Consider the following 21,428-nt stretch of genomic DNA (forward strand, 5'->3'; position numbering starts at 1 on the left):
ATTGATCTTTTCTACCTTGGAGAGACTCTTAGTCCAATTGTGCATGCTAATAAAACAGTAAGTGCAGAAACATAAAAAAAATTCACATTTTGGCCCCTAAGACCCAAAAATTCCCAATTTGACCCCAAAGGCCCAGAAGTTCACATTTTGCCCCGAAGGCCCAAAAATTCTCAATTTAGCCCCAAAGGCCCAAAAATGCCTAATTTGGCCACAAAGGCGCAGAAGTTCTCAATTTGGCCCCAAAGGCCCAAAAATGCCCAATTTGGCCACAAAGGCCCAAAAAATTCTCCCCAAAGGCCCAAAAATACCCAATTTGGCCACTAAGGCCCAAAAAATTCTCAATTTGGCCCCAAAGGCCCAAAAAATTCCCAATTTGGCCCCTAAGGCCCAAAAATTCCATTTTGGCCCCAAAGGCTCAAAAGTTCACAATTTGGCCGCAAAGGCCCAAAAGTTCACATTTTGGCCCCTAAGGCCCAAAAATTCCCAATTTGGCCCCAAAGGCCCAAAAATGCCCAATTTAGCCACAAAGGCCCAGAAGTTCACATTTTGGCCCCTGAGGCCCAAAAATTCTCAATTTGGCCCCAAAGGCCCAAAAATTCTCAATTTGGCCTCAAAGGCCCAAAAATGCCCAATTTGGCCAAAAAGGCCAAAAGGCGGGACTTCTGGATGCGTCCGATTTTCGCCTTCAAAATTTGTGTTTTAGACAACCACCGACTCCCATAAATCTTTTTCATGGTTGCCGGTGGGGGGCAACTGTGAATACCCAAATTTTGAGGCTCAAAGAGCCAGTTTTCCCGGACTGCAAACAGTCCGGCTGGACCGGAGGCCATTCGGAAAGTTCACCAGAAGTATGCCAATAAGGTACTTGAAACGTCCGGAAAATTACGAGGATCGCAGAACTGGTCCCGGAATATTTTTTGGAGGTCCGGAGCTCCCGGAAAAGCCTCCGGAACGAAAAATTAGCAAACCCGCCATCCACGGCGGCGGCGTCCGCCTGACACGGCAGCGCCGGCGGCTCCGGCCGCCGGCCTCAGCGGCAGCAGCTGCCGGACCCGGCGGCTCAGGCTGCCGGCCTCGGCGGCAGCGGCCCCACCGGCCCCGGCCGCCGGCCACGGCGGCAGCGGCCGCCCTCCAGTCCGATTTTTGCCTATAAATATTGTAACACCCGCCGCCCGATCCCGAAAGACCCGACGGTGGATGCCACATTCGGTGCCGGAGACACCGTCCTAACCTACATATAAATCAAACAATCATATTATGAATTAGAAGTGACTTAGTATTCACAAGTTTAGCAAGTAATAGTATTCTGTTTTGAAAATGATTTGGGAGAATCCTACAGAAAAACTGCAAGAGTTTCCCCTAAAAATAGAAGTTGCCAAACATATGAATGCAAAGCACTCCCAAATTCAAACTCCAAACCCCATCAAACTCCAATAACAACACAATAGCACTTCTATAATTTCATAACTCCATAGTTCCTCAATAACATTATAATATTCATCACTTCAATACATTCATTTAAATATATCAACTTCTAATGTTCTAACCATTAAATAAGTCCAAGTTTATCTCCCAATATATATACACCAAAATAATTTACAATAACATGCTTAAGTTATAAATGAAATAATACAGTCTCCAAAAATGTAATACTTATACATGCCATAATTTTTAGTTACATAAAATACTAATCAACTACCAAAAGATCTCTTCAACTCTGATGCTACTCTTCAAGTCTTTAGGCAGCAAGCACAATCTCCAACCTGCGCGTGATAAAATCAACGCGCTGAATATGAAACTCAGTGGTGCTCATAAAACACAACAAACTAATGTTGTGATGACAACATACTTAAAAGCAATCATTTATATACATAAAATCATTAAATTTGAACATGCAGTACATATGCACACCAACACATCATGCTTTAGAAATTCATTTGATATCATAAATAAGTTGTGGTAAATTAAGAGTTATTAACATAATGTGATCTCATTTATTTCACTTCCTTAAAAATATTGTATAAGGGCTCACATACACTTAGGAGAAAAAGAAGCAGATAAGTTTTCATAGCTTATTCATAATGGCCTTAGGTCGCCAACCTTTTCATAACATATAGAGCGCGTCCGCCCTAACATAAGACACCCACGTGCCTAGCATATGATCATAGCTTCTTATCATAATGGCATCAAATGCCGAGCATGCTCATCATACATAATAAAATCAAATCATGCATCAAATTCACACCAAGTATATTAGAGCCCAAAAACATTTCTCATAAAATTCATTTTCTTTAGTCTTCTCATAATAAAAACTTAATTTAAACTTAAGTAATTCATAAAAATTCTCATACTTAAACAAAATGACTTAACATAGAAAATTTCCAGCATAAAAATAACATGGACCTTTGCTGTGTTTTTAAAACATAACCGGAGCTATGGGTCTCCAAATTAAATGAAATTAGAGTCGCTAGAAAGCTAAGACAAAATCCTACAAATGTTATGAAGGGATCACAGCCCAGATCAAAATGGAAGATAACAAAACAAAGCTAGGAACACAGACTGACAGACCAGACCTGATTCAGCAAAACCAAGTCCATTGTTTTTTGAATTCCTACTAAACCCCACACTCAAATTAAACCAATCTAGAACGATAGAATTCTCAAGACACAGGGCAACAACTTTTATGAAGAACTCAGAACCTAATCTTGTCATTATAGTGGTCAAAATGGGCACTAAAGTCAGTGATGCATGTGGCCCGACACAAACAGAGTCAGTTTGGGTGTTTCAGCCATAAGTTGAGTTATATATCTCCAAATTGGACACAAGAGGATGAGTTGGAAAGCTAAGAGATAGACCTACAACTTTTATGCAGGACTCAGACACAAATGGAAACTAGAAAGGACCGAAAAATGGTCCTAAATCTCACTCAAAATCTCGTTTTTCCCAAATTCAGTTTACTTGAGCCATGAAAGGAACATGAACCACAAAGATACAAGGTAGAAATGTCTACCACAACATAAATACTCATCAAACATCATCCAAGAGCATGTAATGGCAACCAAAATTCAACAAACCAATCATTTCATACAAAATCTCAAAATATACACATAATAGCATAAAGGCACAAAATCAAAATTTGAGTAAGGTAAGTGTGTTTATGAACACTAACCTTCAAAACAAGCTTTAACAAGCTTTAATCAAAGCTTCTCAAGCTTTAGTCTTGCCTTTATCCTTATTAGAAGGCTCTCCACCCTCTACATGGAAGAAACTCAAAATCAAACAAAGAAAACAAAGAAAAGAAGTAATTGGAGCATGATTAAGCATGTATATGCTAAAAGACAACTCTAAATCCAAAAATAATTCACTTATCATAAAATCACTTACTTGACCCAAGTAGGAAAATCACCAAATTCCTTGAAATTAGTCACCAAAGATTACTTCTCTAGCTTCACTCTCTAAGATTTATGCCTTAAATCAAGTTGGATGGGTGTTTACTAAGTAGGAATTGAAGAAAATGAAGAAGAAGAAGAAGAAGAAGAAGAAGAAGAAGAAGGAGAAGAAGGAAACGTGTATGGAGAAGAAGAAGGCAAAAGTTGGTGCTCAATAATTGATAGTTGCTTTATTAAAGCAACTAAGGGGGTATTTTGGTCTTTTCTCCAAATTGGAGGGTATTTTGGTCTTCTCTCCAAATATTCTCCAATTAAATTTCTTCAAAATATTATTTATCTCCACAAAAGTCTCTAATTTATTCCATAAAAATAATTCCTCAATTTTCCTCCATAAAAAAAAAATTGCTCAAATTTCCTTACTTAATATAACACTATAATTCACTATTCACTAAGTATCTAAATTTTCCAAAAATATTCCTTACTTTTTACCCATAAAAACCATGCATACATGCTCCAAAAATGTTAAATAAAATATAAAACATAAATAGTAATTTTTCGGACCAAAAATAATACCAACTTCTGGACCGGTGGTACTATTCACAGACCGATAAACTACTATTAAAACACAGAAAAAAAAATGGGGCATTACAAATATTGTCCCCGGCACTCCGTTTTTACTCACTCAGTCTGTATTGACGGACGCTCCTTCTCCCCTACGCTCCTTGCGATTCTTTACTGCTTTTCTGCATTTAGCATAGGCTTTTATTATTTTATTGTTGTGATACTTGGTCACTTAAATTGAATTAAATTAATTAATATTCCCTAAACGAGGAGCTTAATCCAGAGTTTTTCAAGCTGAAGCTAAGAAGCGGCCGTCGATTAAATCAGGTACATAAACGAAACTCTGCCTATTTAATTTTAGCACTTCATCATGTTTCTCTTCTACTCCTAATTCTACAACTGTATAAATGCATTCACGTCATCATTAGGCAAATAAACTGCCTCAATTAAATAAGTTTAGGCTAAATGCCCAGTTAATTAATAATCGTGATATTAAAGCCTAAATCCGACAATATTGGTTAAAGCCTAGTTAATTGATAACTATGGTGTAAGTGCCTTTATTTCGAACAGTCCGGCTTAAGTCCAACTAATCAATAATTGTGACTAAGTAGCCTTAATTAAACACGTTTTCTTCGCAATAAATTGCCTACATTGCAATTCAATTTATCTCTTTTGGCAAACAAATTGCTTATAAGTGAGATTAATCTTTTTTAGCGACAAATCGCTTAAAACAAAGTCTTGGCAGAAGCCTTTAATTAATCAATCTTTTGGCTAAAAGCCTTAAAACCAACCAATTTTGGCGACACTCGCCCAATCAAACACTTTTGGCAAACTAATTGCCTAAATCAACTCATTTTGGCTAAAAGCCTTAAAATCAATCAATTTTGGCGACAATCGCCTAAATCACATAAACTTTTGGCAAACAATTTGCCTAAATCCATCTTTTTGGCTAAAAGCCTTAAATCAACAATTTTGGCAACAAATACCTAAATCAAATCAATCAATTCTTTGGCAAAATGCCTAAATAAAATGCACAAAGCATACACACACTCATGCATTAAGCATACCTATTCAAAGCCCTTTTAAAAAGGCCTATTGAACTACGTTGATTTTGATCTTCCATTCAAACGGAAGTACGTAGGCACGTTTGGGATTTAACCCCGAGCGGCAAGTCGAAATCATCGAAATCACTTAAACACTTTATTGGTCCAATTGCATCATTACCTTGCAAAGCATTCACTTAGGTTAGTTCATCCCCATGACATAGTCTCGGGATCCACCTCGGGTTCGAAGATTGTGCCTTAGATATAGGGATAATTAATCTAGTAATTAGGTTAATTAAAATTGGAGTCAACTTAGGGTTTTTTCCTAGTTTACCCTAAAATAATTAAACAAGGTGGCGACTCATACATTCACTTGCATTTTTGCCCTTAGTCATATGCATTTTTTATATGCCTATGTTTCCGGGGGAGGGGTTCACAACGACAGGGCCCCACTCATAATTAGTTGGGAATATTTAATGTCGTGATTCGGTACCATTCTTGCCATCTATCAACAAGAGTGACCACAGCTCTGGAACCGCCGGTTGCGGTTATGGAATCGACGATTCCAGTTTTAAAAAATCTGGAACTGGAATTGAACTAGAAATTGATGGTTCTGGTTATAATTTGAAATCAAACAGTTGCAGTTTCGATTCTGGTTCTTTAATGGTTCCAAATCAGCAGTTCCAACCGGTTCTTCAATTGATTTTCCAATATTATAAAATCAAAAGTTAGGGAACATTTTTTTATTGAAAATTGAAAATTGAAATATTTATGAAATAAATTTAAGAAAAAACTAAAAAAAATACTTAACTTAATTTATTTATTAAAAAAAAGGCTTGAATTTTTTTTTTTTTTAGAAAAGGGCTTGAACTTAATTTATTTATTTTAAATAAAAGGGATATTATAGTAAATCTACAAAATTAAATTTCCACAAACTCTTAAAATTAGCTGTGTTATATAATTGTTAAATGTTAATTTGAAAATTTTACAAAAATATTTAAAAAAGCAAAAACAATTATTGAAACCGGATGGAACCGCAGGTTCTAACCGGTTGGAAAACCCAGAGGTTTTAACCGATTCCGATCGATTCTTAAAACCGCCGGTTCACGATTCCTCAAAAGTTGAAACTAAAACCGAACTGTAGACCCCGATTTTAGTTTCGGTTCAGCTCAATTTTAATTTTTCACTGTTTCGATTTCGATTCCCACCAATTCCAAACCTGCGGTACTGGTTTAAAAAACGGAAAATGACCTGCACTCTTCTTACATTTCTATTCACGGTCCCATCCCCACCCATGCACAGCCACTTGGACAAGTGTGTACACGATTAAAGAAAGAAAAAAAAAAAAAAAAAAAATATATATATATATATATATATATATATATATACATATATATATATAAAATGAGAATAAAAAAACTAAGCCCCTATCCGTCATAGGTATTTTCGATCACTGAATCACTCTTTCTGTATCATGAGCAACATTGTTACTAAGGTCGCCGTTGTTGGAAGTGGAAGTAAGTATCATCTAACTTTGTCTTCTCTCTTTTTCTGCCTCTCAAAAATGTATAAGTCGCTCATTCTGCTTAATTTCATTTGTGCGACAGTATCAGGAGCAGTATGCGCATCAACTCTTGCAAGGAATGGAGTTTCAGTCACCCTCTTCGAGTCTGCCCGCGGCCCTGGTGGCCGCATGTCCCAGAGAAGGTAAAGTTTTTTTTAAATGCAATTTCTCAGAATGTTTGCTTTATTAACAATTATTCTCTTCGTCCCAAATAAATAGTCCACTTTCTATTCTCACGTGGATGAAGAGATTAGCAATTGTTATGGTTAAAGACAATTTTATTCATATAAATTTTCTATTATGCCTATCTTAAATAACACATTCGCAATTATTATATTGAAATAATAAGTAAAAAATAACGAGGGTTATTGAAAATAAGATAGAATTTAATAAGGATATAAGGCAATTTAAGGATTAACTATAATGCAAAAAAGGAAAGTGGAGTATATTTTGGGACAAACCAAAAATGAAAGGTCAACTATCTTTTTGGGACGGAGGAAGTAGTAAATTTCAATAATTTTCATCTCATCTGCAATTGCTATTAGTTGCTATATATGTATAGTTATTGAAATATAAAAATATCTTAAAAAAGTTTGGATTCCTTTTGAACCAAACAAAAGAAAAAAAGGTTTTCTATTCCAAGAATTGTATTCTATCCCCAATTTCAGATTGAAGCTAACATACACCGATGCAATGCCATTATTCATGTTAGTTTTTTCTTTTTTTTTTTTTTTTTGAAGTTTTTGAAGTTTTTTATGTTTTGGAAAAAGAAAACTTAACTTTGTATTTTTTGAAATTTGTGATAGAGAAATTGCTGAAGATGGGAATGACCTATTGTTTGACCATGGTGCTCCATTTTTCACTGTCAGCAACACTGATGTGTTAAGAGTTGTCCATGAGTGGGAATTGAAAGGTCTTGTTGCTGAGTGGAAAGAGAATTTTGGCTCTTTTGATTGTCTCTCCAACAAATTTCTTGACATAGAACAGGTTTAGAACTGTTCATATTATGCCTATTAGAACGCTTGTCAATATATTAGTGAGCTTCCACATTATGTAATGGATGACACTCGACTTGATGCATGTATATTTTGTTGACTGAAACTATTAATAGTTATGCACATGTATAACGTACTCAAAATTTAGTTTGCATTATAGCCTTTCCCATGGCACATAACTTATGCAAGACCTAATCTCCTGATCGGTGTCTAATATGTCATAAACATGGTGAAACTCATCCCTCGTTTCTACATTGTGAGGTGTTGTGGGCAATTCTGAATTGCCTCCTTAGCTTCTTTGATGAGTATTGGCTTTGTCTAGAACTTTCCATGACTTTTTTGTACGTAAAAAGAGAGGTTTTACTGGCAAGAAGGATGAAAAAATTCTTTGCAATTTTTTTTTCTTCCTGTTTTATGGAGTTTGGCTGTTATGAAATGCTTGCATCTTCAAAAATCAATGTTTATATTCTTTGTTGTAGGACTAGATGGTGTTCTTGGCTCCTATTTAGGCATTTGCTTTTGGAGCTTGCGTGAAAGTTTCTTTCATTACTATCTAACTTGGTTGGAAGATGTTAATATTTTGGCTATGTTTTATGTTATTGTTTGTTGAGTCTTTGAGCAGGATCCCTTATGAAATTTCTCTTCTTGAAAAAAAGAAAAAAGGTCTATAGATTCTGGCTGAATAATTAAATAGTCATATGAACTCATTCGCCATTGGGTTTCTTGATGTATTGCCCAGTATGCCTTGATAATTGGATTTTAAGATTGTAAATATGGATGCTTTCTGTAGCTCCAATTGCCTAGATTATGCAGTATGTGAAAATAGATGAATAGCTTTTGAACCTCTCTCTTCTTCTCTTTGTATAATCTATATATTTGTACCAGAATTCAGTTTGCTTTGATTATATATAAAAAAGTATGCTATGTTCAGACATAAAATGACATCAAAATAAACAAAGCTTTTGTCCTAAAAATAGTGTATAAAAATAGTTTGATACCCGTCTTGTATTCAAGAGAGTCTTTGTATCCAATTACGATGCATTGAATGCATATATTTGATTAGTTGCCACACTATAAGACACATGTACCATCTTAATTAAAAGAAAAAAAAAAAAAATATGTGCCCTTACATGATGACACCCACACCTCTGCCCTGTCTTTCTTCTCCTTCTCTTGCTCTTGGACCTTAAATCGCTTTTCTTACAATGAGCTTTCTTTGATTATATAAACTTACAGGGAAAATATTTCATTTTTCCATCTTAAGTCAATCAAAATCCACAAAAAGGAAGATCTAGAATTTAAGTTGATGGAAAGAGAAGAGAGAGGGAAGTAAGAGTTGTCATAATTTTGGTTTTACTTTTGAGATTGTTAAATATGGTTAATTATGAGAATTATAACTGTAACTAGATGCTGTTTTTCTCCAAACTCAAGTGAACCAAATGTAAAAGTATCATGAAAAATTGTGAATTCCTTGAATAAACTCAACCAAGTCTTTTCAAACTAGTTAGAGTTGATTGTATGGATTTATTTCTTCCATTCACCATATTTTCTGCTATATTATCAGAAGGATATAATGCTGTGAAATTGTTTTTCACCATTTCCCCCATGTCACCCTTGGTCTGTTCCTCATTTTCTTATGTATTCCTTGAATAACAACAAGAAATGGAATAATATAATCCTTTTGCCTTTCCAAAGCATACTAAGTTAGCTCTGAATGACTCCTTTGTAGCAAACTTTTCCTTGATTTTGAATATTTTAACTGCTATCCCAGAATTTCTTTCTCCAAGTCCACTTGCTGCCAAATGTAAAATGTTAGTGGCAGCCTATAGTTAAGGAAAAACATATTTGACCTTCCAAATAATTTTAGAGACGGGTGGATATCTTATTTATGTTGGTTTTCTTTGTAATTTAATTTATTCAAAGTCAATCTTAGATACATTCAGATAATGGATCAAAGGTAGTAACTGAAAGAACCGTACACATGTACTTGTCTTCTGTTATGTTTTTACTATGACATTATCTTTAGTGTCACTTTTATTTAGGAAGGACCGGGCAAAAGATATGTTGGGGTGCCGGGTATGAATTCTATTTGTAAAGCATTATGCAGGGAGACTGGTGTGTAGTCATTCTGTTGCTTTTCTTTTGTAATATTTACTTTCAGAGGTCACAGTAAAACTAGAAACTAATATTTATCTTTATATGTGTTTAGGGGTGGAAAGCAAGTTCGGGGTAGGAGTTGGGAAGGTGGAGTGGTTAGATAATGAGGAATCATGGTTGGTGATGGGTATGGATGGCCAAAATCATGGCCAATTTAAAGGAGTGGTAGCATCAGACAAAAATATAGTTTCTCCAAGGTTTAAAGATATCACAGGATGTCCACCACCACTCGGTAAATATTTATGTTCTCTATCTCGTACTTAAAAGTGGATAAATAGAACATAGAATCTTCCTTTACACTTTGCAGGCCCACATTCAAGTCAAATATTAATTTTCCATTTATGTAATTAAATAATACTTAGTTAGTTTAGAATATTGCAATCCTTATATTAGGATTATGAATCCAAATTAGGAAATTTTTAACTAATACTAAATAGAAAGAGAAGCAGGCAACATTGTCGGTAGGGGTGAGCAAACTTTGGAAAAAACTGAACCAAACCGAATTATTTTTGGTTTTTGGTTCAGTTATTCAATTCTTGGCTGCAGTTTTCAATTTTCTATAACTTCGGTTTTCGGTCTTTGGATTGGTTATTAGAAAACAATTATTTTCTGAGTAAAACCAAACCAAAGTGAACCGAACTGAACCAACTGGTTTGGTTTGGTTTCTAAATTTACTTCGGTGCGGTTCAGTTTCAAGGAAAAGCTAATTTTCGTTTTCGAACCTAACTTCTCATTTGCACACCCTAATTCTAGATGTTCCTGATCAAAATAAAAGCCCCTAACACTAAACTTTAAATTTCCTAAGTAGAATACTAACGAGAAGGATAACTGACTTGCATATTTAAGAATTAAATCAAAATAATCCCTAAATCTACCTTTTGTTGAATGCAATGGTATGCCAAAATCTGAAAAAATGTCTCAGATAGGATGACATTGTCTGCAGTGATTTGCAGTCTGGACAAGTTTTTGGTGTTGGAAAGGATATCATCTTAACGTGCTAGCCTCCTGAACCTAAGTGCATCTTATTGTTGACAAATCTTGTCTTCAATGATTATTTGATGCATATGAAGGTTAGGACTTGTTCATCAAATTGGTATTACCAATTTTTCAATAAGCTTGAACCTCAAACAATGTTTTCAAATATAGAGTAGAATACCAAACATTGGATCTTTTAGATCATTTCATATTATAATTGTCAAATTTGCCAATTGCCCAAGGAAAGCATCCATTAGGCAGCAACTTTCAATGGGGGATTGCATGAAGAAAGTTAATCCTTGGAAACCAAACATTATCCATTGTGACCAGAAACCAAACATTATCCATTGTGATCAGAGTGGCATAATTATTTAGGGAGTTGCTGTCTCTGGGGTAGCTCTATTTTGTATTTTATTGTTATGTTTTTCTCATGTGTAGCTAAGAATGTAGCTAAGAATGTGGGTATCAATTTCTATATTGATGTGTAGTTATGTTGCCTTTGTTTTAGGATTTGGTTGTTTAAAAAGGTTTCGGGTCAATGAAAAAATTTGAGCAGAATCTTAAATAAAGTTTTGAGTTCCTAGAACTGATTGATTGTAGAGTTCACTCAAACAAGGTCTATGAGATCATAGAGTTCTCTGTTAGGAACATAATATTTGGTATAAGAGCCATAGTTATGGGGAATTTGCAAGTTTTTTGGAGCAATTTCGAGCTTCTGTGGCTGTGTATCTAGATGGTAGAGTAGAATGGGAGAGAGACAAAATTGAACAATAACAATTGTTACTTCAATTTGAGGGACTTTCCTTTGATTTGTTAGCCTCTAGTTTGGAAGGAGAAGTCATTGCAGCGGATTCTATCCCAGGAACAAGAAATTTTTTATAAGTGGTTGGCAAGAAAGTAGAATTGCAATAAACACTTGATTTATCAACTATAGTAGGGCTAAGGAGACTTTTAGCTGTGTGCAGACAAGTATCCCAGAGACTCTATCACTCTTCAATGAAAGTTACAAGTAGAGTGCTGAGGACCTTGTTCCTTAAAAGTTGGAGTAGAGCAAAGATGGAGGAGAGGGGGCAAAAAGTATTTGTTATAATTGTCACATGTTGGATGTTCTTTCACATCAATGCAAAAAGTTCTTTTTTTTTTGGAAGGGCTTGACGAGTAGCAATCTGAGAACATAAAATAAATAATAGAGAAGCCGAACAATTTAGAAATTTTTACTTAAATGATTGCTATGTTTAAAAAGTGTGGAAGAACTAAAGTCCAAGTGTAATTGAATGGCTCCTTATATGCAACACTAACAGAGAGTGACAATGGTTTTGTTTGCTTCCCATAATTAGAAGCTGACGATGGCATGTTATTCATCCTTTGCATTTGGGGACAAGCGCCTTGTCAAGAAGGAGTATAATGTTAGGGAGCTGCTGTATTTGGGTTAATTCTATTTAGTACCTTATTGTTCTGTTTCTCTTAATGTGTATGTAAGAACGTGAGAAGCAATTCCTTAACTAGTGGGTGGTTATTATTGGGTAGTTTTAAGTTACATTATTGTTATGGTGGTTATCTTTGCCTGTTCTTGTGAATTTAGTTGTTTAAAATGGTTTTGGGATAATGAAAAGAATTTTAAACAAACTTCTGGGTTCCTAAAACTCACAATCATAGAGTTCTCTCAAAAGAGCTGTAAGAGATCATAGAGTTCTCTCAGATGAACTTCAAGAGATTATAGGGTTCCCTTAATGAGCTCAAATTCTATTTTTTTAGGGTTATTGTTACTTCCTATTCTATGAACTTCTATAATTGTAACAACTTCCTATACTAGGATTTCATAGTACTTCCTATTCTAGGATTGTATATAAATACCAACTATTGTAAAGTTTGATTTATGTGAAATAAGGATTAAATTTCTCTTTATGCATTAAAGTTCAACATGGTATCAGGGCCAAGAACATGCTTGATTATCGCTCCTCTGTTTTTGCTTTGGAGGAACAGAGCTACTGATCCAAGGAATAGATTTTATGGGTCCTTTCCCTTCTTCCTTTTCAAAAAAATATATCTTAGTGGTAGTGGATTACATTTCTAAATGGTTAGAGACTGTTGCTACCCCAACTAATGACGCCAAGTTCATGCTTATATTCTTAAAAGAAAATTCATTCTTACTAGACATGGAGGATCAAGAGTTCTCATTAGTAGTGGAGGATCTAATTTTTGTAATCGCTCCCTAGAAACACTCTTACTAGAAATATGGAATTAGTCACAAATAGAAACCTTCTATCACCCCTAGACCAGTGTGGTCAAGTGGAAGTTTCCAGCAGTGAAATTAGAGCATGCTAGAAACATTATAAACAGTTCAAGGAAGGATTAGGCTTTAAAGCTGGATGATGCTCTATGGGCATATAGGACAACTTATGAAATGCCCATTGGAATGTCACCCTTCAGACTCATTTTTTGAAAGCTATGTCACTTTTTAGTTGAATTGGGACATATAGCATAGTGGCAGCAAAGACATTGAATTTTGATATGGAGGCTGCTGGAGAAAGAAGGCTACTACAACTTGATAAATTGGAAGAACTCAAATTGGACTCATGTGAAAATGTTGTAATTTACAAAGGAAGAACGAAGGCTTGGCATGATAAACACATCCAAAGGAAGGAATTTAGGGATTTAGATTCTGTATTATGATTTATTTCAGTTGAAGCTCTTCCCTTGGAAACTGAGATCACGTTGGTATGGACCTTTCCTAGTTTCTGGTTTGAAAGGAAGGTCACTATAGCATCTAGGCTTACTCATTTCCCTAGTTGTGTGTGTCTCTGACAAAGTCGCGCTAGTGGTAGTGTAATAGGTTGCATGTGCAGATTGCGGCTTATAGAGAGAAGTGTAGCATGGCAAAGGAAGCAATGTGGAAAGTGCTTGTATTGATAATGAGAAGAAGAGAAAGGAGAAAAGAGGCAAACTTCAGATGGGTTCTTAAAGCAACTTGGGTACAAGATTTTGATGCAAATCGTGTGCTTTTGGGTGTTGATTGGGCAAGGGGAGAGGGATAGATAGGAGTAGAGAAGAGATTGGGTTGGAGAGAATACATTGAAGTCAAAGAAAATAGGTTGCATAGGTGGGTTTAGTGAAACACTATGTTTTCACTTAACCCAGCCTTACCAGGAAGGTGGATCCTACTTTTAGAGTTTTTTATTCATAAACATAGCCCTAATCTCAATTTACGGTGCTAAGGGGACAAGGATTGATTTGGGGTGCAACTTTAACAACTCAAAAAGGGTTTTGTACTTGATAGAATTAAAGCTACACAAAGATGGAATCTAAAGTTGAATGGAATTATGCAGGGAGTACTAATTGGTGGATCTAGAAACCTTGCAGTAGACAATGATCTTAGCACCTAGGTGCTACCATCATGTGTCGAAAGGTCTATCTTGGTGGAAGGCATGAAAAAGGAAGTGGTAGAATACATGGCTAAATGGCTCACTTGTCTACTAGACATGACCACGTTTCCAGAACCGCCAGTTTCTGTTTTAGAATCACCGGTTCAGTTATAAAAAAGGTGGAATTGAAATCGAACCGCTTTTAGACGGTTTCTAAGACTGTTTTGGAACTTTCGGTTTCGGTTTATTCCGGTTTTGAACCGAAATTAGATGATTTATTTCAAGCTTTTTAAAATTCTTTTTTAGAATTGTAGCTTGAATAAATAATAGTAATAAATATTATTATTTAAAAAAACTAAACAGATTGAACAAAAATTCTTAAAAGTTATTTTAAAAAATTATAATAAAACAAAAAATTGTGAGTTTTTTTAAGAATATGATTTTCATGGTTTCAAACCGGAACTGCCGATTTTAAACCAAAACTATTAGTTCTAGTTTCAAAAAATGAAGAACCGGAACCGAATTTTAAGTACACGGTTTTGGTTATGGTTTGGAACCAAAAACTGTTGACTATGGCCGGTTCAGTTTCTATCCGGTTCTAGTTTGAAACCGAACCGTGGTCATCCCTACTGTTCATAGTTAAAGTTGAGCATCAAAGACTATCTGGATTGATGCAGCCATTTCCAATACCTGAGTGGAAATGCGAATGGATTACAATCGACTCTGTGATAGGTTTTACCTAAGAACATTGCAGGTTATGACTATATCTGGGTAGTAGTAGATCAATTGATCAGATCAACATGCTTCATATCAGCAAAGACTATTGTAGCAAGACTGGCAAGGTTATATGTAGCAAAGATTGTTTGCCTGCATGGAGTCCCATTATCTATAGTGGCTGATAGAGGTCCACAGTTCATGTCAAAGGTTTGGATGTACTTACAGACAGCTCTAGGTACAAGACCAAATTTCAGTACTGCTTTTCATGCTTAGATAGACGGACACTCAGAAAGGGTTATTCAGACATTAAAAGACATGCTTCCTATCTCTGTCTTAGATTTTTGCTTATAATAACGGTTATCATGCCAGTACAGAGATGATACCCAACGAAGCATTTTATGGTAGGAAGTATAGGTCCCCAGTCCATTGGGAAGAAGTGGGAATGATGCAGCTCGCAGGACCACTATCTCTTGATTAATGAATTTATATTGTTTATAGAAGATAAAATTTCTGGAGAATTCTATCAGAAAAAGATTAGGAAAAATGATAACTAAAATAGGTCATTTTCAACTAATCTCCCCTGTCTCATTTCTTTTCTTCTCTATTATTCAATTAGGGTCCTTTAATCATTATGTTTTTATCCAATCTGCTCTGTCTCTCCTTTATTTTCATTTTTTATTTTCCCATCCTCTCTCCCTTTGCCCACTGCTGTTGCTCTGTTTCTCTCTCCCCTCTCTTATATTTAATCTATTTCTTCTTTTGTGTTTTCCCCTTATTTTTCCAATTCAATTATAAGCAAACTGGAATGTTGTTTTCCCACTTTAGGAGGCTGGTATTCTGTTTCTTTGTCTTAAATATGACTTCTGATATTTTCGTCTTCATCCTTCATTTTCTTAGCCTATGCCTTTGTAATATGGATAATAGTAAGTCTAATAGTAATAATTCCATAAAAGATCCTTCACTGAGACACTTGTTAAATGGAAAGGAGTATATTCTCTACAAATTATTGTCTTATGAATATGTGATATTTCTTCTCAATTTTCTTGCACGTTCCATTTCTTTACACCTCACCTATCAAAAGCATCTGGCATGGGGCTTCACTATTCCTCTATACGGTAGTTCACCTTGCACCTTTAGTAACTATCTTTGAGATAATGTTATTTTCCTATAGCAGGCCTAAACATTCAAAATCACTAAGCAAAGTGTGTCTTAAGGGATAGACCGAGAAAGCACACTGAGATGTTCCTGTTTCTACCATCTTTGTTATTATCTGAAAAAAACTCTTTTTTTTTTTTTTTATAACACTGTATTATTGCCTAGATCCTGTGAACATATTCACCTTTTCACTGTAATTCTATTTTTTTTATCACCTCCCTTACCAATCATGAGCAAAGGCAACCACATAATATCAACAGAAAATGTTTCCTCATACTGACAGATTCAATTATCCATTATCATGTCCCTAAAAAAGTCTTGGAAACAGCCAATTCATGTAAAATTGCTGTTGAAAGATAGAACCGTCTCCAAGTTGTCTCCTAGTTATCAATTCTCGACAGCTAAATTGCTTCTTCTTTATTTTCTCGTTAACTTGATTCTTTTTCTTCTTCCAACTAATTTATAAAATATTATATGGTGCTGCATGTATGTGTATCCTTAATTTCTAGTTAGTACATTTGAGAAAGTGTTACCAGTGTGACTACTGTTTGTTTTGAGTTTGGCCGAGTGACTTAAAAGCCATAAACTTTGTAGAAAATTTTCATTTTAGCCAATCCTTTTTATCCTCCATCTTACTTTAATTAAGCAAATTAAAGTCAAATAAAATGTTATTTTCATAATTAAAATTAAATTTTGAAGTCTTTTCTTTATCTCTACGTCCACTGCTGACATTTTATTTAGATTCAAATAATATTTGTTTTTTGGTTTGTTAGAGTGAGATTGCTAAAATTGATACCAATGTGAAGGTTGGAAATAAATTTGATAAAATTAAAAGCATTGGTCAAAATTGATCATTTGAACAAAGTTTGAGTATTTTTGTTCATTTGGCTTTTGATTTTTGAGTCATTTTGTCCATATTTTGATGTAATTAATAAACGAAAGTTAGGAATAGAAAAGCAAAATTACCCCAGAATGAAGATATGTTACTTCATGCATTTGTTATATGTCATGCTATGTTATGTATTGTGGTCATTCTGTTGGTGAAGAATAGGGAAGCTGTTATCCTAACCCATTAGCAATTTGTGATCAATTCAGATTTGAGTTGGGCTCCAGAATTGGCAGTGAAGTTCCAAGATATTCCTGTTAATCCGTGTTTTGCTCTTATGCTAGCATTTACCGAGCCTTTATCTCCTGTAAGTCATTACATTTTCATTTTCTTAGTGGAGCACTTTTAATACTATGTAAAGTTTGCACAAAACATTGTTAATGTGATTATGACCCAAACATCACTAGTGACACATACTCTTTCCTTCTGTTTTCTTCTCCTCTCTTTTGACTTTATACCATTGGGTTTAGTTATATATTTATTAGCTCTTAATGGAACTTTTTACATGGTCCTTAAGATACCTGTAAAAGGCTTCTCATTCAAAAATTCTGAAGTTCTAAGCTGGGGTCACTGTGACAGCAGCAAGCCCGGTCGATCAACCACAAAGTATGAACTTTTCTTTCCTTATATGTATTAATAGAGAGAATCTTTTTTAAAGTTTTGTTTTTTTTGTCTATTTACCACCTTGCTTTCTTGTTCAGTGAACGATGGGTATTGCACTCAACAATAAAGTATGCAAAGGATATAATTGCTCAAACTGGACCTCAGAAGCCTTCAAGCGAAACGCTAACAAAAGTAGCTGAAGATTTGTTCCAGGAATTTGAAAGCACTGGCCTCAACAGCTCTAGACCATTTTTCAGAAAGGCTCATAGATGGTTAGTATTCATGTTATGCCCTGGACAAACACAAATGCTATTATTTGTTGCGTTTATTGCATTGCATTATGATATACCCACTTCCTTATTGAACTTTGGGGCCTATAATTTCTGCAGTTTCTGTTTTCGGTCCCACTGGGCCTGAAAGGAGAAAAATGGTGCAATACCTGGCACCAATTTGACTAGCTTTCTGAAAAGCCTTTAGAGAAAAATAGTGATGACCTGTGCCACTGTGTAGTTTTTTTAATTGAGAAAATTTTGAGTTGGTGATATTACTTTGTTGCAGTAAGAAAGTAAACAGGGAGTTTGATTTAGATTGGTTGGGTATATTTATGAGTGCTCATTTAACAGTGTATACGGCTTCAATTTCTGATATTGGATTTCATAAGAAGTGGTATGAAAAGCAAATCGAATGGTTGATCTTGCGTATTTTGCATCCCTACAAAGGCCAACATAGGACTCCAGCTAATCCGAAGATAGGGCTTGCAAGGGCACCTGCATCACATAGCAGCTCTCTTAAGGAACAGACGAAAATTTTAGTTGGTTGCAGAGATAAAAGGAAGTTGTCTGGACGGTATATTCATTACTTGTGTAGAATTAGTGTCCCTTCCATCTCCTCCTTTCTCTTTTCTTTTGGAGCAGTGCTTTAGAGACTTTTATCATATAAAAAATGGAGAGGATTTGGAAGTAGGGAAGATGAAAATTATTTGGACTGTGCTTTATTTGCAGTGCTATGGAGTATTTGGATGGAGAGGAATGCACATTTTAAAAGTCAGTTTTTCATTTAGTTTGTTGTGGGACAAGATGTGGCATGTGCTTCAATCAAGTTGGGACAAGATGTAGGCTTGTGCTTCTGAATCTTTTGGAGGGGTTTCTTTGAAGTCATGATTGGAGAGTATTACTTATTTTTAGTTTGTGTTTTATCTAATTTTCTGTCCTTGGAGTCATGTTGGAGGATTTCCTGTCCTCCATGACATACTATCTTTTCTCTCTCAAAAAGTGCACTCTGTTGTCGTCTCAAAAGGAATGAATAAATAAACAAAATCAAATAAAATAAATAAAACCATAATCGCAATGCATGATATGTCCTCATTCTATTTGTTTCCAGCATGCAGAAATCACCTCATTGATCATGGAGCAAAATGATAATATAAGAATTGAGATAAGGCGTATTTTAGTATTTTGGTTTTTTTTTTTCTTTTCCAAGTATTTGACCAAATCAATACCAAACTGGTTTGTTTAAGCTTTTGAAGGACCAAGAAGTGATGATACATGTCTAGTTTGCTCTGGAATCTGTAATGAGGCCCAAGAATTGGAGCTATTTGGAGTTCAGAATTGTCTTTCTGAAGTTGGGTTGATGCAAAAATTGTGATATTTATGTGATGATGAAGATGTTGTAAGAAGAGAAAAATGTGCTTTTGGACAGAGCATAAAGGTGGAGTTTACGTGTTTACCTTTGTGTTACTGACAGTGATTATTGTTCATAAATTTAGCTCGTTTGACAGTCGCAACCCAACCCATATCTCATGTCAGTAGCTGTAAAATTACCCTTGGTGCATTCGTTAAGTCCATTTGCACCAAAACCAATTGCATCTAGTCTTTTTGGTTGATTGGATTATGGTATTAACAAATGGTTTATGGTGTATAAACCAATAACAAAAATAATTCTATCAGCAGTAGTGCAATTGAAGATCTTGGATACGCTCATGGGTTATGAGCTTGTGGTGCTACATCTGTAAAGAATAGATTCATAGTGAATTTGTTATTGGTTTCATTTCCCAGGTTGATGGACCTGTGGTTTTACAACCATAAAAAAATTGTTCCACATCAATTATTTGTTTGTACAATAAAATTATTTAATGGAGAAGGGTGTTTCCTGAGTTTGAAAACCGAACCCCCTAGCCTCCTGCTCTCTCAGGCAAAGCGCTTGAGCAGTCACTACTAGCCCAATGGCAGCTTCACATTAAAATTTGATGCACAACTATTCGTCATAACACTTTAAATTATTCAACTTCCCTTAGAAATATAGCATATGTATATTTCTCCTTTCCTTTTCATTGTTCTATAACCTCTACCTTTTATTTTAAACTCTGGTGCTAACTTATTTTAGCTGGTGGTTGATTTGGCAGGGGAAGTGCTTTTCCAGCTGCTAGCATAGCTGGAGAAGAAAAATGCTTCTGGGATGGGAAGAAGAAATTGGCCATCTGCGGAGATTTTTGTGTCAGCCCAAATGTTGAAGGGGCAATAATTAGTGGCTTGGCGGCTGCTGCGAAGCTTGTAGAAGCTCCTAGTTGCTTGTAATATAACTGTTGAAACTAAGAAATATGAAAAATTAAACTTAGAAAATGAGAGTAGAAGATAAGAGAAGGAATTCTTGAAATTTGCTATTTGTTTTCGTCTTTATAAACATCTATTTATAGATGCTTTTTGATAAGAATTACAATAAAAGCATCACATAAAACTAAAAGACTTGAAAACTTAATTAATAAAATCATTGTATGTAAGTAACACTCAGTTTTATGTATCGAAGATGAACTTGATTAACTTGATTTTTTTGATTCATGAACTTTCTAATTAAACGTCTCATCAACTTCTAACATGCCTTGAGACTTTTCTTGCAAATTCCAGTTAACCATTTCAGTTCTTCGAATTTGCCATAAGGTAAAGCTTTTGTCAAAATATCAGCAAGTTGATCTTTCAATTTGCAGTGAATCAGCTTTATCTCCTTATTTCTTTAGGCTTCTTTTAAAAAATGGTACTTTAATATGTTTAGTTTTTCCATGTTGAACTGGATTAGTTGCAATGGCAATGGTTGACTTATTGTCACAAAAAATCATAGTAGGATCCAACAACCTCAATCCCAAATCACTCAATAGCTTCCTACTCCAAATAGCTTGGTTTGCAGCAGAAGCTGCTGCAACATACTCGGCTGCTGCAGTAGATTGAGCAACCACCTCTTGTTTCTTAGAATTCTTAGAGAATGGTCTTGATCTTAAAGAAAAAATGCATTCACTTGTGCTACTGTCATCCACACTTCCAGCCTAATCATTGTCGATAAACCCTTCAAGTTTTACTTCCTTTCTTGTTGCATAAAAAATAACATAATTGCAAGTTGCCTTGACATATTTTAAAACTCTTTTAGCTGCATTAAGATGATTCTTGCTTGGTGAGTTCATGAATCTTGAGAGTAAACTGGCAGCAAATATGAGATCAAGTCTGGTGGCAGTAAGGTACAATAAAGCCTATTTAAGACCATATAAAGCCTTATTAAACTTGTAAACTTTGTCTTCACTTCCCTTGACTATAAAACCTTCTGGTTGGTGAATATAAATCTCCTCCTTAAGTAAGCCATTCAAAAAGACATACCCCACATCCAGATGAAATATTTTCCATGTATTTTGTGCTATAAGTGCTAACAATAACCTTATAGTATCATGTATAAACACAGGAGAAAATTTATCTCATAGTCCACTCCTGCCAACTAAGCATAGCGTTTAATGACTAACCTTGCTTTGTATTTGTTAACTGTGCCATCAGCATTGTACTTCGTTCTAAACACTCATTTCACTCTAATCACATTTCTGCCCTATGTTTTGAAGGTGAGAACCCATGTTTGATTCTTCTCGGTTGCTGCAATTTCTTCTTTCAAGGCTTGCCTCCATTCTTTATGTGCATTGCAGCCTCTTAATAACTAGTGGATTCTTGAGTTGCAATGCTGCAACTTTCATATATCCTTGCCAATGACTAAG

At 35.1% G+C, this 21,428-nt stretch overlaps 1 protein-coding gene across 1 annotated transcript; it reads left to right on the forward strand.

The window, feature by feature from the left end:
• Window positions 1–6,390: 6,390 nt before the first annotated feature.
• Window positions 6,391–20,187, forward strand: LOC105628867 (FAD/NAD(P)-binding oxidoreductase family protein). The gene is made up of 9 exons (XM_012210346.3): window positions 6,391–6,510; window positions 6,601–6,700; window positions 7,364–7,544; window positions 9,595–9,667; window positions 9,762–9,941; window positions 17,014–17,111; window positions 17,322–17,410; window positions 17,506–17,679; window positions 19,809–20,187. The coding sequence occupies exons 1-9, from the start codon at window positions 6,468–6,470 to the stop codon at window positions 19,978–19,980; spliced, it is 1,110 nt and encodes a 369-aa protein (XP_012065736.1). The 5' UTR covers window positions 6,391–6,467; the 3' UTR covers window positions 19,981–20,187.
• The last annotated feature ends 1,241 nt before the right edge of the window (window positions 20,188–21,428 follow it).

Source organism: Jatropha curcas, chromosome 7, assembly GCF_041381405.1.
Source record: "Jatropha curcas cultivar XTBG-Jc1 chromosome 7, XTBG_Jcur_1.0, whole genome shotgun sequence".
Classification (NCBI taxonomy): domain Eukaryota; kingdom Viridiplantae; phylum Streptophyta; class Magnoliopsida; order Malpighiales; family Euphorbiaceae; genus Jatropha; species Jatropha curcas.

What these genes read in the sequence shown, in the direction of transcription:
- LOC105628867 (XM_012210346.3), top strand. Translation starts at nt 6,468, where the DNA reads ATGAGCAACATTGTTACTAAGGTCGCCGTTGTTGGAAGTGGAA. An exon ending in CCCGGTCGATCAACCACAAA is followed by an intron (nt 17,411 to 17,505) that starts GTATGAACTTTT and finishes TTTCTTGTTCAG; the next exon opens with TGAACGATGGGTATTGCACT. An exon ending in TTCAGAAAGGCTCATAGATG is followed by an intron (nt 17,680 to 19,808) that starts GTTAGTATTCAT and finishes TTGATTTGGCAG; the next exon opens with GGGAAGTGCTTTTCCAGCTG.